General features: G+C 43.8%; 1 protein-coding gene across 1 annotated transcript in view; it reads right to left on the bottom strand.

The window, feature by feature from the left end:
• CCBE1 (collagen and calcium binding EGF domains 1) overlaps positions 1-22605 on the bottom strand; it is a 185517-nt gene that overhangs the window by 26201 nt on the left and 136711 nt on the right. The window contains exons 3-5 of the mRNA XM_039840375.1: positions 6598-6650; positions 2382-2516; positions 50-202 (exon numbers count right to left, since the gene is read on the bottom strand). Coding sequence (XP_039696309.1) covers positions 50-202; positions 2382-2516; positions 6598-6650 — 341 coding nt within the window. The remainder of the gene's footprint in view (positions 1-49; positions 203-2381; positions 2517-6597; positions 6651-22605) is intronic.

Below are 22605 nucleotides of genomic sequence, written 5' to 3'. Positions count from 1 at the left end.
ATCCATCCATCCATCCAATGAGGGGGATAATTTTACCCGCCCTACTCACCAGTGTCGTTGGGGTATTTGTCTCCCTTGGTGCACGTCCTCCCGTCGTCCTCCTGGATGTAGCCCTCCCGGCATTCACAGTGGTAGCTGCCCAAGGTGTTGACACAGATGTGTGCACACAGTGTCTCATTGCTGGTGGCACACTCATCGATATCTGAGTTTGAACCAAATGCAGACAATGCTCAGTTCCCAAGAATTCACTTCCAACACAACAGGTGACCTGAGGCATGGCCCTTCTGTTAACATCTGCCAAGCACACTTTGCCAGACTCCCATCACAGAAGCTTATGATAAAGGAGGAAGCTGGAAATCTGAGTGGCAGGAGCAGAATCAAACCACAGTGATGGGGCTCCTGGTGGTGGCTCTGCCACTACCCAGTCACATGGTTGGTGTAGACCTTGCTAGCCTTCAAAGTCCTCATCTATAAAACGTGATGATAAAGACTGCCCTAAATACCTCACGGGACTCCTTAGGAGGAAATGAACTATCCAATGGTGACACACTTTGAAAAGCGAGCATCGTAGAAACGATTTTCTGCGAGGTCCCCTGTGTGCTGAGGGAGTTATGTTCCCTTTTTATGGCTATAGGTTCCAAACTCAAGGTCACTGAGCAATGGCTCCTTCCCAGCTAAAAGACGTGATGGTATCTTGGAAAAGCTACTGATAAAAGAAAGTAGTCAAAATGGGTCCAATGGAGTTTTTCCCAGGAAATTTCGGAAAAATTTCTGGGCCTCCTCTATGACCCTAACTGACCCCTCACAAGCTGTGGGAATGAGCCTTGTGAACCAGGTGCATCACGGACTTGTCCCTCTACTGGATGGGGTGGAAACAAATCTGCCTTCCACCGCGGGAAGAGGAGGAGGCCCAAATCTGTCTCTGCTCATTGGCTGAGGACACTGGGAGGAGGGGGTGGGGCTACGACAGCCCCAGGCTGTGCACACGCGGCACAGACAGAGCCCAGCCATCGCTTCAGGACTGTGATGATGTCCCAACTACGCCCTGGACAAGCTGCCCAGGACCTGTCTCTGGCAGGCCCTGCATGTGCCAAGAGGAGAGTGGTCATCTGGAGGTTCCCTGGGCAGTGCATACTACGTCATCTGTAGCCTAAGATGTCACAGCTGGATCGTGCTCTGCAATTCCTCAGGCTGACCACCTTTCTCCATGTGTCCCTGCCCTAAACCTGAGCATGAAGCTGTCTCTACTGTCCCGAGGAGGGAAGAAGAATGAGGTTGGAAGGAGAGACAGAAATACATGGAACTCTTAGCAGGAAGCTGGTTTTGCTGATCCCCAAATGAGAAGAACAGTACACCGTCCCACCAACTGAACAAAGAGCCTTCGCCCGGGACCTCGGGGGAACAGAAAGGCAGATCGTGCTCTCTGTAGGACAGGCCATGGGTCCCCACTCCATTCCCTTGGTGGTCTCAATCCCATTCTTTGTCAGATTAGGGCGCCATCCCAGGTACCACTGGGGAGAAGCCAGGAGACCCATTATCTAGAACTTCTTTTACACAGGGGGGCAGCTCATCACAGCTCCTGTGTTTGCCACTTGGGTCCACCTGCCAGTCTCTCAGGTCGCCCGTCCTCTAGCTGATTCGCAAACTTGACCGTGCATGTGAATCACGAGAGGCATTTGTGTAAATGCAGATTTCTGGGCCTACTCTGAGTCTGGGGGGAGCAGAAATCTTTTTTTTAAGCAAGAATCCCAGATGTTTCTGACAGGTTAGCCACAGATCACTCTTTGAAACACGCAGCTCCAGGGGACAATAAACCTGTCTCAGAAACTCAAAGAGCGCAGAGCTGGGAAGCCCAGTCGGTGAGGGGGAAGGGGACAAGCCGGGGGTGATGGATGGTGCTGACTTTGCTCAGCTGCAGCCCAGGTGGCCGGCTTCAGCTCCCTCTGACTCACGTCCAACCAGTCTGCCATATGGCCACTGCTCGTGCCCAGTCTCTTCCTAGTCCTGTTCCGAGACAATGCGTTCTCTTGTTTCAGTCTTTCTGCAGGTTTAGATTTCTGTCCACTTACATTATTCTAATTTTCTCTTGATAATGTTTCCCTTTTCCCGCTCTTACGTCTCGCTGCTCATCAGGCTCTAACTGGTACCAACTCCCTGAAGGATTCCTTGGCCATAGTTTGTTTCAATAATCACAGTAAAGGGCGGTGACCCCCTAGGATGAGACCGACACAATTTCATCTAACAAGTGTCAGGATGAAACGGGAAGAATCAGAGATCAATGCGGCTCCTGTGAGCGGGGCCCACTGATGAAGCACGTCCAGCAAAGGACAGAACCAGGCATCATCTCAGGAGCTGGAAGATGACGTGCGTTGCCAACACACCTAGGCAGTAGGGCTTCTCCCGCTTCCGGTGTCTCTCCCGGTCATACCGGTATCCCGGATAACAAGTGCACAGCACGCGCCCGAAGTTATCTGTGCACTGCTGTTCGCAGGGGGCCTCGGCACACACGTCATAATCTGAAAAAGAAAAGTGTGAGCTCACACTCACGCAGTCATTCCCTAGACAGAGGCGGGTCGCCCACCCAGACTTTCTGGGCTGCACTCTGCTCCAGGGGGACTGCGACGTGTGAGTGGCTACGTTTAGAGGGGCACTAGCACTCCAGGCCATGGGGTGCTTTCTAATACCTCGTGGGAAACACAGTGCTCAGCTCTGCAGTGGTTAGAAGCAGACGTCACTTACAATTCCCTTCCGAGTCACCTCCTCATCCTTTGGTCTTTGTCACTTATTCAGCAGCAAAGTCGCTCTAGATGGCCAGTCTCTGAAACATCACCTGGGGCCGGTTTTTTTTCTCCCACCAACTGCTTTAGAGACAGAGAATTCCTTCCAGCTGGACACTAAAGAACGGCTAGCCCTGGTGATGGGCGTTGGCGTTGGGTAAGGTCGAACAGCCGTAGACCTCGTTTTAGCCCTATGCCTGTGCAAACTGGGGTGGATGGTCTGTTACTTATAAAGACTTAGAGCATCTCCTCCTCTCAGTCCTTACGAGCTGACATTCAACAAGCCTCTGAAGGGACTTTGGCTCTAAGTCAGGAGCTCAGGCTGAACATTTACTTGCCGACTAGATCCAGCATCTCATTAATCATTGCACTATCTTTCCCAGGTGCTGACAGACAAACTATCCTTGGACAAGATGTGATCCTGGCTTTGCTCTGCTGCCTATGAAGGTGGAATGATGGGCTGTCAGCCTCTGGTGTGGGCAGGGTGGGTATGACAAAGCTTATGCCATTCTCATGAAAACCTGGAAAACTGCCCTTGCTAAATCCTTCTGTGATTCCGGGCTTGCTTTGCCCGTGTGTGTCCCTGGTCAAATGTGTTTTCCTTAACAAAGCATCACCTCTAGGCATCAATGTCCTATGCTCTATACTTTTGCTGCTCATGGGCCCAGACACAATTATTGAATGCCTACTTTGGGCCAGGTCCCTTTCTTGGAGGATGTCCCATTAAGGTGAAGAGTACGGGTTCTGGAGCCAACCCTCCCAGCTCTGCCACTATCTCTGTGATCGTGAGTTGAATGTCAATTTTCTTACCTATAAAGTAGGGAAACAATAATATTTACTTCATGGTGTGCTTTTATGAAGATTATACTGGATGATGCAGTAAGCACAGTGGCTGACACACAGTAAAAGCTTTACCTGTTCGTCTGCTTCTTCTATTACTTGTTCTAACGCTTGTTTGGGTATCTGGCAGGGACTGTGTCCCCTGGAGTAACCAACACTACTCTCTTCCTACAGTTCATGCTCAATTAGTAACTGTTGAACCAGAACAAATCCGATCACTCTGTCACTTGGCCAATCGAGATAACGTAGCAGGGGGTGGCAAAACATATCTGATAGGTGGCTTTGCAGGCCTGCGTTGCAATTACTCAGTTCTACTGCTGTGGGGCAAAAGCAGCCATAGACAATTCTTAAGTAAATGGGTATGGCTGTGTTTCAATAAAACTTTATTTACAAAACAGGCAGTAGGCCAACAGGCATAGGTTGCTGACTTTTGACTTAAAGCAACAAATATGAGGCAACAACGTTTTTTTAGAATGTAGTGTCTACTCATTAGTTGGTTGATATTTGTTTAGAAATCCTAGTAGTATTCTTTTACTATCTGTGATGGATAATCATATATGTCAGCTTGGCTAGGCCACACTACCTCGATATTTGGTCAAACATCATTCTAGATGTTTCTCCTACTTTTTAGATGAGAACAACATTTAAATCAGTACAGTTTGAGTAAAGCAGATTACCCTTCATAAAGTTGGTGAGCCTCATCCAATCAGTTGAAGGCCTTGATAGAAACAAGATGGACCTCCCCTACTGAAGTGAGAATTCTGGTAGCAGACGGCTTTTGAACTCAAACTCTAATGTTGTCCTTGGACTCCAGTCTGCCAGTCTACTCTGCAGATTTTGGACTTGCCAGCCTCCAGACTCTTGTAAATCCATTCCTTAAAATAAATCTAAGAATCCTAACTAATATACCATCTTTTCTGAAATCCTACAGTTATACTTTGCATTCTTGAGCAGTGAAAACCTTTATGATAGCTTTAGTAGAAGACAAACACTGACTTATTCTCACAGATTAAAATAAACTAACTTTTAAAAGTATTCCAGTGGAAGCAATAGAGCAGAGGGTTAGTTATTTACGGCAAAGCAGCTTTCAGCTCTCGAGACCACTTTACCTGGAATATTCAGTTCTAGGTTCCATTAATCAAAGGTGCTGTAGTCCCACTTTAGGGTAAGGGAGGCTAGTTTTAGGTCTAGGTGTTTGAAACCACAATATCCAACACTTAAAGGAACTCTAAATATGTGGTATCCATGTAATATGTTTTTAATTAGGTTGGGCGAGGTCTTTAGCTGGGATCTTAAATTGATTGGCCTAAATTAATTTTCTTTCAGTATCTGCCAAATTGAAATATAAAAGACACAGCTGGTGACTGAGAAAAGCTGGCTTATAAAAGAATGCAATTATTTTGACCTTTGTGGTTTTCTCCACAAACCTCTAACCAATGGAATTGGCCGGCAGTGAGAAATTCAGCCTTGGAGAGAGACCCAAGGCCCTATAAACCATCATATGTGAAGTGATTTCCTACCCAACCTTCTTAAGCAGCTTCCTCAGAGGTCACCGCTATTTAATGAACTCTGTCATCCTTCCACCAAAGACAGCAATAGACAGAGAGATCCATTTATTTCTAACTGATAAAGATGCTGCTCACTGAGATGATGCCACATGAATTAGTTTGGCTGGGCTCAGATCCTTGGTAGAGACCTGGCTTCTTGGGTAATGGAGAAGAAAACTATTTTGTATTACCCACCTACCTCTCTGCACCTGGGGATAAACTAACCTCATGCTCTACAAAGACTTCTTAGTGTTTTCTGGGTCAGTGCTGGCTTTCCCTGCCCCTTTCCTCCTGCTGCTCATCTAAGTCCTGGGCAGCCTTCCTCGAGCCAGCTCGAGTCTCCTCTCCTTCCTGAGGCCACTCTGACCATGCTGATCCTGTGTGCTCCCTCTGCAACCTTGCTGCACTGGAGGCCTCTACTGCACAAACTCCGGGCAATAACAGTAACCAATTACCAAGCACTTAATAACAGCCTCTGTTTCAAGTACTTTACATGGGTTAATATTCTTAAAACAACCATATAACTACTAATACTTTCCTGAAAAAACTAACGTTTAAAACTTGCCCAAGGTGATAGCTAGCTAGTAGGATGTGTGTTATGGACTGAATGTTTGTGTCCTCCTGAGAGTCATATGCTGAGGTCCTAACCCCCGATGTGATGGTGTTAGAAGGTGGGACTTTGGGGGGTGACTTGGTCATGAGGGTGGACCCCTCAGGAATGGTATTAGTCCCCTTATAACAGAGACCCCAGAGAGCGCCCTTGCATCACGTGATGACATGGCAAGAGGACGGCTGCCTAGGAGCCAGGAAGCCCTTGCCAGAGACTGAATCTTTCACACCTTGATTCTGAACTTCCCAGCCTTCACAGCTATGAGAAATAAATGTCTGTTGTCTAAGCCACCCCGTCTATGGTATTTTTGTTACAGCCATCTGAATGAACTAAGCCAACAGAGAACCGTGATTAAAATCCAGATCTCTCTGATTCTTCACTGTCCAGATCCTGTCTACCTCACTTGAGGGCGTGCACCTTGAGGGCTGGGTCCCTGTCTTACATCTCTCTGTCTCTCCACTGCTGGGCTGTACACAGTGTCTGCTGATGGTCACGTAAAGGGGCTTCAAGTTCAACATATGCAAAGCAGGTGGAGAAGGTGGGGAGGGTGGTCATGTTCTAACTGCGTATGAAAAGCTGATTAGACACTCAATGTATGTAATGCACGTATACGAGTTGTGTAATGATTTAGATAGAGCCTGCTACACGTAACCAAACTGGCATTAGAAGAACTTAATGTCAAAAAGAAATATAGAAATTACATACACACATGCACAGATATTCACTGATAACACACATACATTCCATGTACATCTGAACTTTATAAACATCTAATGATTAGTCATGAATAAAGTGGGAAGACATAATCTTTTATATTACGTACCTTCTGGGATGCATTGTCCAAGAACAAATTTATACCCTTTGCAGCACTTTTTCCTAAGGGACAAAGAAAGAAAAACACATTTTAAATGCGATGTTAGATTAAAAAATATAATTCTTTTCAGTTATTGGTTTTGAATGAAGTAACTTGTGCCCCAAAAAAAACTGAGGCATAAAGGAAAGCAGGGGTGGAATACGTCTAAGGAAATCTGAGATAAAAAATAAATATATATATTGTCAATACCACATGACCACATCTTTCAATGGCAGATGCCCTTTTCACCACATGACATATGAAATTAATCCTTTGAATCCTAAGAAGTGAATTAACTCAGATTTTAAGATACTCAGAGAATTAGAGGTCTACAAAAATATAAGTATAAAAAGGACTTTCGAGGCTGACCTGACCCCTCATCCGACAGACCAAGGATTCACATGACTTGCTACTTACAGTAACAATTAGCTGAGTATAATAATAATTGGATAATTGTAACATAATGATCGCTAATTATAAGACTCCCACACATTCTAACTCCCATTCTAGTACTTTTTTTTTTTATGCCTGTACCACATAAGACACTCAAAGGTACCTGAATTATCTAAGTTCAAAAAACAGCAAGCAGGTAATTACTAACATAAATATGCAAGACTTAATATCTCTGCCCAAGGTAGAGAAATGGTGCCACCTGTTCCAAATGTAAAACTTCACGGGAAAGAATACATCTCTGGGGCATGAGCTTCTAACAGGCTACTCCCTCCACAAACACGAGGATACACTTTGCACAAAACAATCAAATAAGCAACTACCTGAAGGTTCTGGAGAGGATATTAAAGTGACAGATTGAGCAGAGTTGACATTTTGAACAAGGGGCCAACACACGGTTATTATTGTTATTATAAATAATCAAAGGTGGGGACTAAAGCAATTTCCTACCTTTGTCAAATGGTCGGAACCTTCAACCGGGTTAGACAAGGCCTTCTGTCTAAGAAGAATTTGATTCACTTAAATGTATTTTTCCTATCACATTCTAGCGAAAAATAATTTAACAGCATTATTTTCTACCTTTGCAAATTAGTATCATTTACCTATTTCATTGGTCAAATCCATTTTTGTGGATTGATCTGCTAGGTGGATTACCACCTACTGGGTGAAGGAGAAATGCCAGTAATCTCTTCCTAAAACTTGTAAAATTTATAAAAATTTTATTAAATCCATCGCTTATAAATTTTACATACAACTGTTTAAAAATGTACACAACTTGTAAACCTCACATCCTGTAGAAGATTCTAAGGCTCAGTCCGGTACAGCAACACTACTTCCTTTCTCCCTGCGACATTTCTCACATACGGCCCAGCTGTGGTAGATCATCTTGCTTCAAAAGCATGACAAGGGGACTTCCATTATGAAAAAACAAGGGGCATTTGGGATGCTCTTGAAACAGACTTGAAGGAAATAGCTAAGGGTCCCCGTTCCCTCAAAGGACACACTTGCCTACTGTACTTTTCCACTCGTTATAGACTATTTTGGATCTTTTTCAGCATAGTTTATGTTAGAATGACACGTGTGTGTGTATTTAAATGTGTATGCGTATATATAAATAAAATGTACTGATATGAATGATGTTTGGCGATATCCCGAGTTTTCCCCTTAGATGTAATTTAACATCGCCAACTGAATTATAATTTTACATGACAAAAGAAGCCCATGGGGCATAAATTTATGATAATTACTACTTCTAACTGAGGTCGAGGATCTAACTTTATATTCCATGAAACTTAAACTCTGCCCAGTTTTCCACGGCTTAAGAAAGTTCCAGCACCTAACAACCAAAAAGAAAACTGGCTTAATAGACTATTCATTACAATTTTATGGTTATGACTTACTGTACTACTTGAAGCTGTCCGACAGAAAACCGTAAGAGGAAAAGCAGTGCACTAGACGGTTTGAAACGCAAGTGATTCATGAGAAAGTTGGATGGAGGGGAAAAACACGTGTTTTTGATACTCACATCTCAAGTGTCGCTGCGTTGAAACATATGGATCTATTGGGCTGTTTTTATTTAACGGTGCAGCTAAGGTATAGCCTCTGAGATGTTTGATGGCGTTTTACAGTTCATGGAAATGGATACGAGCCTTACAATCTCTTTCTACATCCAAGACATTAAACTTGGGCGTTTTGACCTTCGTGAGCATTTCAAGGGCTTGGGATTGTCCATGCAGTGAAGCCAAAAGTAACCCATCGTTTGCCTTTTAATGAAATTAAGTGATCATGCAGTGATTTCACATGCTTTCGAAAGGCTACAGAGCTCTGTCAGAAGTGGATCTGAGCTTCAGGAAGGGCACGCTTCATTTCAACACCAGCTCAGCTAAGAATTAACTTCCCCTTGGCTGTTTTTCCTGAATGGCATAAGTAAAGCCACATCCCTGTTCGAGAAGGAGGTTTGAGACCTCACTGTACTCTCCACTGTTCCTGGCGATACAGCATTATTCTGCACGTTAAACATCCATCGATCATAAATCACCATTTAAAATAAACAATGAAATATTCCGAAGTATAAGAAAGCAAACACTGGCCGCACATGTTCTACCAGTTCAAAGATTACTTAAAAACATAATTTATGTGCGATGAAGTTGAGAGAGCCAAAGTGAAATCTCCTTCTCGTTATGCAGGCACTTGTTAGACTTAACTACATACACGGCTGTGTGGTTTTTATCTTTAAGAAAAACAAACGAAGATGGGGAAAGCTCTTGTGGGTTCCGGGGAGGCCAGCCTTCTTAATACGCTTCACGTGTCATAGCTTGGTTTTCCAAATGCAAATGCTCTTCTCATTTTTTTGGCAAGGGGAAGTGGTGATTAGATTGTTGTTACATAGAAAGGGCGACATCTGGTAATCAGGAAAGTCTGTGGAGGTTTCCCCTGGGTGCCTCTGAGTAGTAAGACACATAAAAAAATCATAAATTTTTTGTTACAGGCCAAATTTGTCTAATTTGGTTCTAGCCCAAAATATATCCCACCAACCAATGTGTGTGAGAGCTTTTAGAAGGAAAAACTAAATTGAGAAATGAAGATAATAGAGATGGCATCATTCGACTGTCTGCTGTTATCAGATTCTAGAAAAGAATTTAAAAAAACAACTGCCGACAGTATTAGAGAACTAGAAGGGACTTGAAAGGTCAAGTGAGTGAGCAGGCAAGAAATATTTCAACACTTGCTCCAACTGGATAGTAAATTTTCCTAAGATTTACTTGAAGTTTCCTTTGCATAAATGCCTAGACATGCACCGAACGTATCAGATATATATATTTTTTTAAATGAGAGAAAAAACTATACCTTTTAGAGTTCTTGGTGCCAAGCTACCTATGTGCAGTAGATAGAGCAATGGCTGGACAGTCAAGCAAATCTGGTTTACAATTCTGGCTCTATCACTTGAAGAGCTCAGGGTGCAGCCTGGGCTGATTTCTTAAACCCGCTGAGCTTTAGACTCCTCGTGGATAAAACTTGACGCTTCCTTTACAGAAGTATCACAAGGATCACAGGTGACACAGATACCTCGCAGGGCCTCGTTTAGGGTCAGAACCATGTTTTTTTTTAGCTGCCGCTTTCTGAACACGGCTAGAAAACAACAACTCTTCCCAGATGCACGAGACGTCTTAAGACTCATCTCTTTCTTCCACTTCTTATTCAATGGCAGATGCCATCTCCGAAAACAAGAGGGACCGAGAGGGAAGGGAAAAAAACTTTTGATTTCAAGATGATGGAAAATATTTTTGTCCTCTTCTTCTTCCACAATTTAATCCCAAGTAACGAGAACGTGGAATAAAAATGCAAACTCATATCCCATGGATTTAGGAAAACTCTCTAAGTCTAGACATGGCCTGTGGATGGAAGGATGAGAAGTGATCTTGTAGAGTGAAGTAACTTCAAACCCAAGTGTCTCCATAGCAGGTTATCATGGAGCAGCAGGCCAACCAACTTTGCAGAACCTCGGCAAGGCTTAGATCGGAGATACCAAGTATTGAGGAGAGTGGAAGCCAAGAAGACAGTAAGATGATCTGAAAGTCGGGTGACATGGTGGACTTCTAGTTCCCTCCCCAACCCTGATTACTTAGCCAGATACCCTTTGCCTACCACCGCAAGAGGCAGAGGTATATTCTTTTGGAAAACTGTGCCTGAGAAGCTCAAGGCTGGGACACTGAGCCAGAGAACCGAGCGGAACCTGCCCGTGAGTAGATGACCCTGCCCAGGCTAACCAGAGTTCCAAACGTTTTCAAAGAACCCCTTCGATGTAATATTTCATTCCAAAACAATGAAGCCCTGCTGGTGATGGCTTCTAAAGGCAAACTGACAGTAGTTTGTTCACGGTATCAACTAGTCAGTCCCAAATAAGGAGATGAGACTGGTGATCTGGAGAGTCTAATTTGCCTAATTTATTTTCACCATTTCAACCACACTGTGACATGCCCGAGAAGGGTGTCCGTAAGAAACTTTTGCCAGGAAGAACAGAGAACGGGAATTCCTCAGGGCTATTATATTAAGGGCCCGAGGACCTAAAAGTGGTCCTGACTTTCTCTGTAAAGCTCCTTAGAGTGAAGGTGCTTTTTCCTCTCTCCCTTACGCCTTCTTCCTTGCTGAAACCTTATGGAGTTTTGCATGACTTCATGTTAACTATCAGAATTCCTTTTGCACTAAATGCCTGAGAACAGAACCCAATAAAATGACTCATCTCTCATGTAGGCATGCTTGGTTCAGCCCTTTAACCACAATGTGCTCCCCCCAGGTAAATGGAATGATATGTTTACTGCAGCAATCAGTAAATCAGAAACCAAAACAAAACCTACCCATTTATTCATCTACATACAAGCTTGTTACTGCCAAATCAATGACAATACCAAGAGAATCATAAGGAGTATATTAGTACGACTTGCTCTAATATGCACTATTACTGATAGTCAAGATCAAATGATGGAAACAGTATGGTGGTTCCTAAGAGAATTAAACTGAGTCAGCACATGATCCAGCAATTCCACTTCTGGGTATATATCTACAAGAACTGAAAGCAGACTCGAACCGATATTGGTTCATAGCAGTATCTTTCACAATAGTTAAAAAGTAGAGATGACCCAAATGTCCATCATCACATGACTGGATAAACAAAACATGCTATGTACATACCAGAGAATATTATTCAGCTTTAAACAAGAAGGAAATTCTGACAGAGGCTCCACTATGGATAAACTGAAAACATGATGCTAAATGAAATAACACAAAAGGACAAATACTGTACTATTCCACTTATATGAGGTTCCTAGAGTAGTCAGATTCACAGAGACAGAAAGGAGAGTGGTGGTTGCCAGGGCTGTGTGCCAGTTGCTGCTGAATGGTGTAGAGTTTCAGTCCGGGAAGATGAAAACGTTCTGGAAATGAATGGTGGCAAGAGTCGCACAAAAATGTAAACGTACTTAACGCCAGTAACTACACACCTAGAAATGGTTAAAATGGCAAATTTCGTGTTATGTGCCTTTTGCCACAAAAACGCTAGATGGTCAGATGAGGAAAGTCGCTGCTGAAGCCATTCTTCTTCCTAACCATTAACTCCCTGGTCATGGTGTCGTCTGGGGTTTAGCTGTGTGAATGACAGAAAAAATAGTGTGTGGTTATTCTCAGATGGCGCTAAGGTCACAAGCAGAAAGTATTTATTCCTACAAGGCTGCAAGTGGTAAACAACTTATTCATTCAACAAACATTCATATTGTGCCTACCCAAAAGGCAAAATGGCTGGGGGTTAAGGCCCTCGGCCTTGGGCACAGATCTCCTGGGTTTGAATCTAGGCCTCTGCTGCTTTCCAGCTGTGGGACCGTAGACAAGCGACTTAACTTCCTCTACCTTGATTTCTTCATCTGCAAAATGGGAAAGTAACAGCACCCTCCTCTCTGTCTTGGAGTGAGGATTCACTGACTTAAGATGCATAGAGCTTGGTACTATCGTGCTGGCAAACATTAAGTCCAATGGAAAATGCAGAAAGAAATGTGCTGTTTTTCCTCTGTGTCCCCACTCTGGCACCCACCCTCAAGGACCCTGCAGTGTCGCAGAGGAGAAAGCGTCAGGAAGTCCGCAGCTCGGCCCGTCGGACTCCCCACTGTCTTGGCTGTGAGAAGCAGCCAGCGCTCACTTACAGCGATAGAAGGGTCGGTATCTTGGCCATGTTTGTTTCCACGCTAACGCCTGCTCAGAGATGATTCTATCGACAGTAGGAAAAGCGAAACCCTAAAGCATTCCACCTTCCTCCCTCTGGTCAACACGGTATCCGCTCTCGAAGATGAAATGCACATGACTGGATCTCTGTTTACTCAAAGCCGGCCCAGGAGCACATGGGCAGAGCCAACAGCAGCCCCGGCTGCAGGCTGGAGACACACACAGTCACCTCCGCTCGGTGTTTCTGCCAGCACCTCCCTAGCTCCCTGGCATGTGGTGTTCCTCAGGCTCAGACGGCCACGGAAGCCCAGAGGGTTTCAGAGGCAAGAACCTGGCATTGATCCACTGCCTCTGCAGCGACGCCAGCGCTGGCTGCTCCAGCCCTAGCAAGTTTTCCCCTCTCGCTTCGCCTCTCGAATGAGTTTTCTACCTTGTCAACCCCCCACTTTCTGGTTGGCTGGCTGCCTTTTCCCTGATTCAGATGAGAAGTGGATCATTTCTGGAACATAAGAAAAAAGTCATAACAAATCGAAAAAAGTAGTTTTGTATTATCTTTGTAAAAAAATAACCAAATTGTATCTATGTATATACTTATGTATACATAGATAGTGAGATATTTTTACCTAAAAAAATAAAGATCAGGTTGGATATTCCTGCTTCTCTTTATGTGGGTGAGATAAAAGACGATCCTCATGTTTTGTTTTGTTTTTTTTTTTCCTGTAATGAGCAAGTATTGATTTTGTAGCAAGAGAAATCAAGGGAATGAAGGGATTTTTAGGGATTTTCAGGGTGTTTTGGTACATTTCTAATGCCATCAGTTTCAGACACTCTGGTTTTGACAGTTGGTTAGGGAGCAAACCTCGTAAACGCACGTCGAAGCATCGCTGACGCCAGCACCCAACCCGAAACCAAGGCTTTGCCTTTCGGGCTGACTTGACCGACTGGGTCTCAACCAAACTGCTTTTGACCAGACCACCTGGCACTGAAACGTGGTCTTTATTAAGAAATTGCTCTAGGGATTACGTGTATCATTTAACAGAATGTTTATTCTTACTTTCTTCACCTCAAATAATTAGTTTGAGGTTTGCCTTAGAGAGAATTTTAATGGGTCAATTATCCCCATTTGTGAGACACGTTTAAACCAACGAATCTCTACTCGTATTCTCATGGTTGCTCATTTGCAGGAGCACTGATAGCTGTGAACTGTGCCTCACTGTGCGAGTCATCATCCAAGGACCGTGCGGGGACATTGTGGGACCCAAAGCCCTTGTGCTTTATTTTTAGTCTAACCTTAACTTTCTAAGCATTCTAGGAACACCTGAGTGGTTATTAATATGATGCTGCAGTGGCATTCATCAAGAAAATCGTATCTTCCAGCGTTGACTTATTCACCATAAATTGACCGACACGAGTCATCCACGGTGGTCACCAAGCGTTCCTGAAAGTTTCCTGACTTCTTTGCCTTCTCCTGCCACCTACAGCTTTCTCTGCAGCTCAGCCATTGTCACCTCACGCCTCTCTTTCCTTCGAAGGGTGGATCCAGCCTCAGGATTTTAACTCTTCCCTCTCTGCGCAGGATCCCTAAACTGCAAAGTTAATTCCCTTCATTTTGCTTGCCTGTATCGTCTAAGTTTTCTAGAATTATCAAGTATGTTTGTAATGAGAACAGTTGTACTTTAAAACTAATAAAAAAATTGATTCTCACTGCCAAGGTGTTACAGAATAGCATCCTTGATGGAGCCAGGGCTTAGAGGCAAAATATCCACAAACCTGTTTTTAAATATTGTATTCTGTTTCCTTCCTGGTAGAAGCTCCACATTATCCATAGTAGCTGTCTTCTAGAACTTTGGTACTGTGGCAAAGGTTGCTGTTTTCCTAACTCTATTTTCTCTTTTTTTTGGTACAGTTACAGAAACGCAAATTATATCTGAGTATGTAAGCACCTGGAATAAAAGAAACGCTTTCCAGCCCCCTGTCCCACCAGGTATGGCCTTGCAAAGAAGCCCAGCCAATGGGATGTAAATGACCGTGACGCGTGCAACTTTCGGGTGCCACCCCTAAGTGGAAGGGGCACATGCCCTCCCACTTTTCACCTTCCCGTGAGTGGGAATGAGAACAAGGTGGTGGTGAGCCATCTTGGACAATGAGATCAACATCTTAGCTACGGGTGGGTCAACATACAAGGACCTGAGTGCATGATGCGATCCAGTCACCACATGAGCTAAAGACACCTGGCAGTTTTGTGTAAGAGAAACAAATTCCGATCTCGTTTATGCCATTATACTTGGTTTCAGCTACAGGAGTCGAATACACCCCCACAGCTAAAATAACTGAAGGAAATGAATTCACGAGAGGAGGGCTACTGAAATCCAAGGTTAGTAAGCCAAATGGCGCCTGGAGAAGACATGGACTTTCATTTTGCTCCAGGAACCAGTATGCATGGAGCCCTCGAGCCTTATAAAATACTGACCCTTGAGGTGTGAATGTCTGCAAACTTCTCTGTGAATTATCCGAAGCTGAAGACCTCTGTGCTTTGACAGGGCTTTGGTCCTTTTCGCCACACAGTGGGCAGACTTTCATTAGCATTCAGCCCCCTTGCCTTCACTTCACCATGGAAACGAGGCATTTCCAGAGGGATTCGGTACAAGGACACATAAATACAACTCGCTGATTTGGATTTTTGTCCACAGGTCAGTCACTTGGCAATTAAATGAGGAAGTCTTAAAGCAGAGAGTTTTACTTGGATAGACAGATGGGACCCAATCTGAGATTTTCTTTCTTAGGTTAATTAATCATGATGTGACATATCCCATTTCTCACATGCATCAAACTCTTATGGAAAACGAAATACGATTGACCTTAATTCAGGTCTAAGCCACTGGAGCGAGAAATTCATACAACACCGAAGTGGGATTTCTACCTCCAAATCATTTACAGATGAGAGCAGGACTCTTGTATTTGTTTTAGATACCGAACTATATAAATAATAATTCAACATCGAGTAAAAAATTCAACTCAGATTAGGTAAGAACTGGAAGCATTAAGTTTGACTTAATCCAACCAACACTTAATTGAAAGCTTGCTCTATGCCGAGCCAACCATTTTCCACGGATTGTTTAATTCTCATAACCACCCTTGTTTTTTTTTTTGTTTTTTTTTTTTTACATATGGGAAAACTGAAGCACAGAACACTTAAGTAACTTGTTCAAATTAGTAGCTAAACTGGACAAATTAGTCCCAGGCTGCAAGACTCCAGAGGCCACCTCTTCTCTGAGCTGGGTGTTATAGAAAATATGGAAATGATTAAGATTTGAATTTGGTCACTGAAGACAATCAATATGGAAGAAATACACATACAGAGCCATACATAACACAAGACAGAGCATTAAAAGCGTCCTAACACTGGTATAATGTGTTCTCCCAACACAGAGGGAGAGTATTAACTTAATTTCAGGGGCTACAAAAATTATGGCTCCTTGGAGTTGTTCCTGCCCCAGAAAACTATCAGGTCCTACTGACCAGTCTTGATGCTCTAGCTTGGCTCCAAATCTGGTTTCAGTGTCTGGGAGTCTCAGCTTCCCTCTGGGGAAAAATTCCCCACCCATGGTTCAGAGTATCCTTAGACAACCTTTAGGATGTGTCTCCCAAGCCTGAATCTTATTTAATCTATAGTTCAGAGAGCCACATATCGGCCCAGAAGGGAGGTTGGGAAGAAGACTGTGGACAGAGCAGTTAAAATGGCTACTGAAATATTTCAGGCAAGAGATTAAGTGAGTCCAAAACAGGGTACTGAGAACTGAAAAATAAAGGCAGATTTTAAAGAAATTTTGGAGGCAGAATCTGTAGGATTTCTTAACACACTGGATGTAGAGAATAACAGACAAATCTAAGACCAGAGATTTATTTTAGTGGACCTGCCTAGTGGATGAGGTCACCATTAACTAATGCAGATCAAATTGGAAAAGAGCTAAGTACAAACGATTTTTATTGCACAAATTTCGGGGTGACAAGAAGGTATTGATTACATTTGGTTTAGATATATCGTTTGGGAAGTTTGAGGCTTTAGGCAGCTCAAGGGCGAGCCAAAGATGGAGGTATGCTAGAGACAGCCTTCAGAGAGACAGGTGAAGGGGAGCATTGGATAACAACACCCGGGGAGGGCCAGAGCCAAGGACACGACTTGGGGAGACATCCTCCCGGAAGGTGGCCCAAGTAAGGAAGCCAGAGAGAAGAGGAGGGAAGGACTAGTCAGAGAAGTGATATCAAAAAGTCAACAAACTGGCTCTGTGAGCTTGAGCACGTCACTGTCCTACTCTGCGTCTCTGCTTCCTGCACCAGGAAAACAAGAGCCTTGAACTGGGGTGATCTTCAAGGCCTCCCCTAACTCAAAACCTCTCTGGCTCCTGGGGTGATACGAATGTTCTATATCTTCATTGTGGTGGTAATCACATGGGTGTGTATGTACTTGGTCAAGAGGCAAACTGTAGAGTGGAAACTCAGGCATTTTATCAGATGTAAATTATACTTCACTGAAGTTGATTTTAAAAAATCCCTTGACTCCAAGTAATTATCCATTTCACGTAAAACTATTAACAATAGTATGAAATATCCATTATTGAGTACTTTTTTCATCAGAGAAAAAGAAATACAGGTCAAATAAAAACACGCCCTCAATCCCCAGGGGGTGGAAAAAAATACAAGAATTAGAAGGAACTGTTTTAAGAAATTATCCCCTGATCATTTAGGACATTGGTATGAGTTAGCTGATGTCCTGAGAATGTTTCACAAACACGTGGAAACCTAACGAGAACCTCTGGAGAGCTCTCAGACGTGGCATGTACACAAGGAAAGCCCAAGAGCCACAGGGAAACAATGTAGCAGCCTTGCTCTCCTGAGACCTTCAGCTCACAGCTGGTAATGGCCTCTAGACAAATCTGCTCAAGGGGTGGTTCTCAGAAGTTTATCGCATGTCAGTCGCTATACAGCTAAACTCAACAACAATATCTTCGGCGCAGGAATGAATGTTCTTGGTGCAAGGTATACTCACTTTTAAAACAACATAAGCTCCTTGATATCTGAAGCACCATTTAATTAGATGGGAAAGGCTGCCCACATCTCTACATTGAGTCTACTTATGGGGTTTATGTCATTTATTATAATTTTCCCCCCTTTTTCAAAATTTAAAAGAGAATGCCTTAGAGCAATGTCTGGTTCCTGACAACAAGGTATAATTTGGGGCTCTATGATAAAGGTTGCTCTATAGAAAATCTTATGGGTCACAGGTCACACACATCTCCACCACTGTACGTGCCACAATCTGTCTCTGCTAACTGACTGTGGACACCATAGGGTAGGAATCAGGTCTTAGTTATCCTGAGCACCTACACCAGTGCCCGAAAGATCACAGATACTCCACACATTTTGGCTGACTTGAACTTGGCCAGAACTCTCCTTGGGAAGAACCTACCCAAGACACCATTTACCAGTACAAAGGGTATGGCTTTATCTTCTCTTTGTCTCTTTTTCCTTTTATCTTTTCTGGTCTCCTGTGGGCTCTTCTTCCTTCCCTTCTCCTTTGCTGTATTACGAGGTGCGGCACGAATCAGGGACCAGACAGTAAGGGGTGTGCGTAACCCAGTAATGTTTCTTGCATGAAATAATGACAAGCTGATTGCCTTTACCATTTTCTGTCTCCAAGGGCCAAAAATATCCAACTTTTCCTGGAGTACATAATATGTGCTCCGCTATTTGCAATAAAGAACTGGGAGACTCAAGTTAAGTCCAGGTGAGTCGTTCAAGACTGTTCAGTGGTGCAGCTGGATCTTAAATCCAGGGGTTGCTTGGCAACTCGGCCACCATTTCTGGGCTAAGAAGTTGCTCCAGGACATTAATTTTGGATCCTTGCTGAGTGGCAACATAGGGCTCTATGTTTGGGGGCCTGAATGAATCAAAACTGTTAACAAGTACAAAAATGTGGGCACGCTGTACGGTACGTGGGATGGGCAACTGTTTTGAAGTCAGACAGATCTGAGTTTGAAATTGACTACCACTTACTCGTATCATGAACTGATGTAAGTTACACGTCAACTTACATTTCAGTTTCTTCTTCTGAAAAATGCAGTATCAATATATATACTTTGTTCGGGTGATTTTGGACATTAAATGAGCTGGATAAAGCACTGGTATAGAGCCTGTTGTATAGCAAATGCTCAATAAAGAGACACTGATAATGATTATGATAGCAACAGTAACAATAGTTGTTGTAATACTCTTCTGCCTTACTTTAATGAAGGGGTTAAAGTTTGTACACACACACACACACACACATACACACACACACACTTTATGTTACTCAAATACATTTATAATTATATAACTATAATATAATTAAATGTATAGGGGTAACATTGGTTAATAACATTATATCAATTTCAGGTGTACGACTTTATAATATGACTTCTGTATACTCTATTGTGTGCTCACCATCAGAAGTATATAGTCTCCTTCTGTCCTGTAATAGGTATGATGAAGCACTGTGAAATACTAGAATGCCTGAAGATCAAACAGTACATTGTCTTATATTGAATCAACAAATAACTGAATGCTGAATCTGGGCAAGTGACTGATACACGCCTAAGGAAATAAAAGAATCGTAAGAAATTTATACAATCACTGAGGACACAGAACGTAAGAAATATTCAACCACAACATGACCTTTGAAAATAAGAAAATATTTGAGATGTCAAAAGGCACTCAGTCTATCAAAAATTATCAAAGGATAAACAGGCCCAGCCCCGCCCGGTCTAGGAATTCTTTATGGAGTGGGATTTGAGATTTGGGATTTGGCTGAGATTTTCTAGACACAGAATAAGATGGAAGGCCTCTCAGGGCATTAAGAACATGAAGAGGTGTTGGTTACCTTAGAGTTAGGGACACAGCACTGTTTGATTGTCCTTATATGATAATAGATATCAGTGCCTTGTTAACTAGAACCTCTAATACCCAGGCAACCCTTGAACCAGAGATGTCCTATGGAAAACCACTCAGCCACAGTTGCTTCTGCCTAGGTGGACTGGATGGTCCTACTTGGTACCATGAGTCCATGATCCTGTCCCTCTAGGTTGAGAAGGCTGTAAGGGCATCTGAAGCAAGGGTGGCCAATCCAGCCACCTGCTCCAGGACAAACACCTGAGCTGGACCAATCACACACTCCTGTCCAAGGCTCTGCACTGACCAATGCCCAGCGAGTAGGCAACTAGCTGTGCCAGTGCTGCCGAGGCCCCAGCAGTTGAGAAGGGTCCGAAGACGTGACAATGAGCTGAAATGTCAAGTGCGGGCAGGAAGCTGGCACTGGCCAGACTCCTGAGAGAAGCAGAGACTTCACGAGGGAGACGAGGGAGGAGACACCCCCCGGGTCACTCTGTTTCTCAAGAGCTACTCCATTCTCACTCCAGGCATCCCGACCACAATTCCCTTCATTCTCGAGATTCGAGTGGCATTTCTGTCGTTTGCAACCAAGATTGTGTTCTTTTCCAGTTATCCTGGTAACGTATAAAAGATACAAGTTTTAGAAATAAGAGTATAAAGGGCTTTTGATTTGGGGGTTAATCACAGGTAGGGCTTCCATGGTTGCTGTGTTTTAGCAAAAGCACAGATTTCTGTTTCGTATAGAGAAGTCGCTCGTGGACGGTTCAAATATAAATGTTTTTATTAGCCTTAGACACAGTCCTTATCACGCTGAGAATTGGATTCTGTCAATTACAGTTGAACATCCAGGTGTTTTGGGCATTGGTGAAGCAGTGACTGGTAACCTTGAGAAAGAGCTGTCGCTTGAGTTTAAACAAGAAACCAGCTGTACCAGGCAGAGCAAAATAAGCTGAGTGACAAAACGTGTTTTACTAGCTATAAGGGAAATGCAAATCAAAACCACAATGAGATACACCTGACCCTCCGTTAGAATGGCTATTATCAATAAGAAATAACAAGCATTGGAGCGGTTGTGGAGAAAAAGCAATCCTTATACACTGTTGGTGGGAATGTAAATTGGTGCAGCCACTGTGAAAAACAGTATGGAGGTTCCTCAAAATATTAAGAATAGAATTACCATATGACTCAGTAATCCCTCTTCTAGCATCTACTGAAAATTTGGAAAACATTTATCCACAAAGATATATGCACCCTGAGGTTCACTGCAGCATTATTCACGGGGGCCAAGACATGGAAAGAACCAAAGTGCCTTCCGATAGATGACTGGGTAAAGAAGCGGTGGTACGTATAGAAAATGGAATATTATTCAGCCATAAGAAAGGATGAAATACGGCCATCTGCGATGACACGGATGGATCTTGAGAGTATCACACTAAGTGAAATAAGTCACACGGAAAAAGACGAGAACCATATGATTTCACTCATATGTGGGATATAAAACAGAAAGCAACAAACAGACAAACAAAACAAACTCACTGGAGGGTGCGGGGAGGATGCACAGGATGCAAGGGGTCAAATATACGACGATGGAAGGAAGCTGATCGCTGGGTGGTGAGCTCACGCTGCAACATAGAGATGATGTACTTAAAACATATAGAATGTCCTTAACCAATGTTATGCCAACAAATTTAATTAAAAAAAAGGAAACATGTTTTAAAAACGTGAGGTTGCTTTAAATAACATGAAGTTCCAGTGTCTTTGGCAACGTGGGCACATAACTCGCCGGCAGAGCCTCGCTGCTCTGTGTCCTGTTCGACTTTTCCTGGGGTCCAGCTCCTTCCTCCCAGCCGGGAAGAACCCTTCCGCTGGTTCCGTCAGAGAGAAGTGACGAGACCAATGAATAGATGCACTTGTTCTATGCAGTTGACCGCTTTTTGCTGGTTATTGACTCCCCTCCTCCAGATATTTGAAATGCTTTCTCGTCTGGTCTCCTGATGTAACCTAAGGCCAAGTGGCTCTCAGAAGTTGGAGAGAGCAGTTTTTCTTCCTTACCCCAAGAATGGCATTTAAGACAAAGAACACGTGATTGTGACACGTTACCTTGAAAACTTGCCATAGTGGCTTCAGTGTCATATACTCGTACATCTCAAAGCACTGCTAGGAAGTTTAGTGACAGAGGATTCCTTTCATTTAATTCTAGGGGACAGTAAAACAAGAGTCCACTGGGAAAGCTGGGCCTCCTAAGAAGATAGCACTATTTTAGGGCATCGACTGTGAAAAGAATGATGTTTGACCTGGAGGAGTAACTCTCTGATAGAATTTCAGGCTCTGTAATGAAGTGGAGAGTCCAGAGTTTGTGGGAGTGTGGCTTTTGTGCGAGGGAAGGGGTGGAGGTTGCTTTCTGAAGTCTAATAAGGACACTAGGTGAGCAGCTGGCTCCTCATGCAGAACGGTGACCCGCTGGGCCTGAGGTGCCACTTCAGCACTGAAGACTGGGATCCCTCCGGGGACTGAAGTGTTTGTGCGGAGCCGAGAGGGCGATGGTGGCGGGAGGGCAGGTGCAGGCGTGACGGGTCGTCCAAAGGAGCCACAGCCGCTCTAGGGACCTCCCTTTGGGGCCAGCAGTTTTCCAGGGCAGGCACGTGCTATGGAATTAGGGTCCACTTCTAGATGGCCCAGTCCTACGAGGTTGGACTTAGCTCTAGCAGGGGCTTCCCTGAGTTCAGAGATAACTTCCAGGAGAGAGGGGCAAGCCTGTCCTGAGGCCCACACAGACCACCCTCAGGTCCAAGGCCACCCCGTCGGCTCCGGCCTGAGCACTGCCCTACTCCACAACTGTGTTGATGGATTGGATACTGGCCGGCTGGACCCAACGGACAGTGCTTTCCCAGA

This window comes from Pteropus medius, unplaced genomic scaffold, assembly GCF_902729225.1.
Source record: "Pteropus medius unplaced genomic scaffold, Ma_sr-lr_union100, whole genome shotgun sequence".
NCBI classification, from domain to species: domain Eukaryota; kingdom Metazoa; phylum Chordata; class Mammalia; order Chiroptera; family Pteropodidae; genus Pteropus; species Pteropus medius.
Note: the sequence above shows the minus strand (reverse complement) of the source record. Positions and strands in the feature narration are given on the sequence as shown.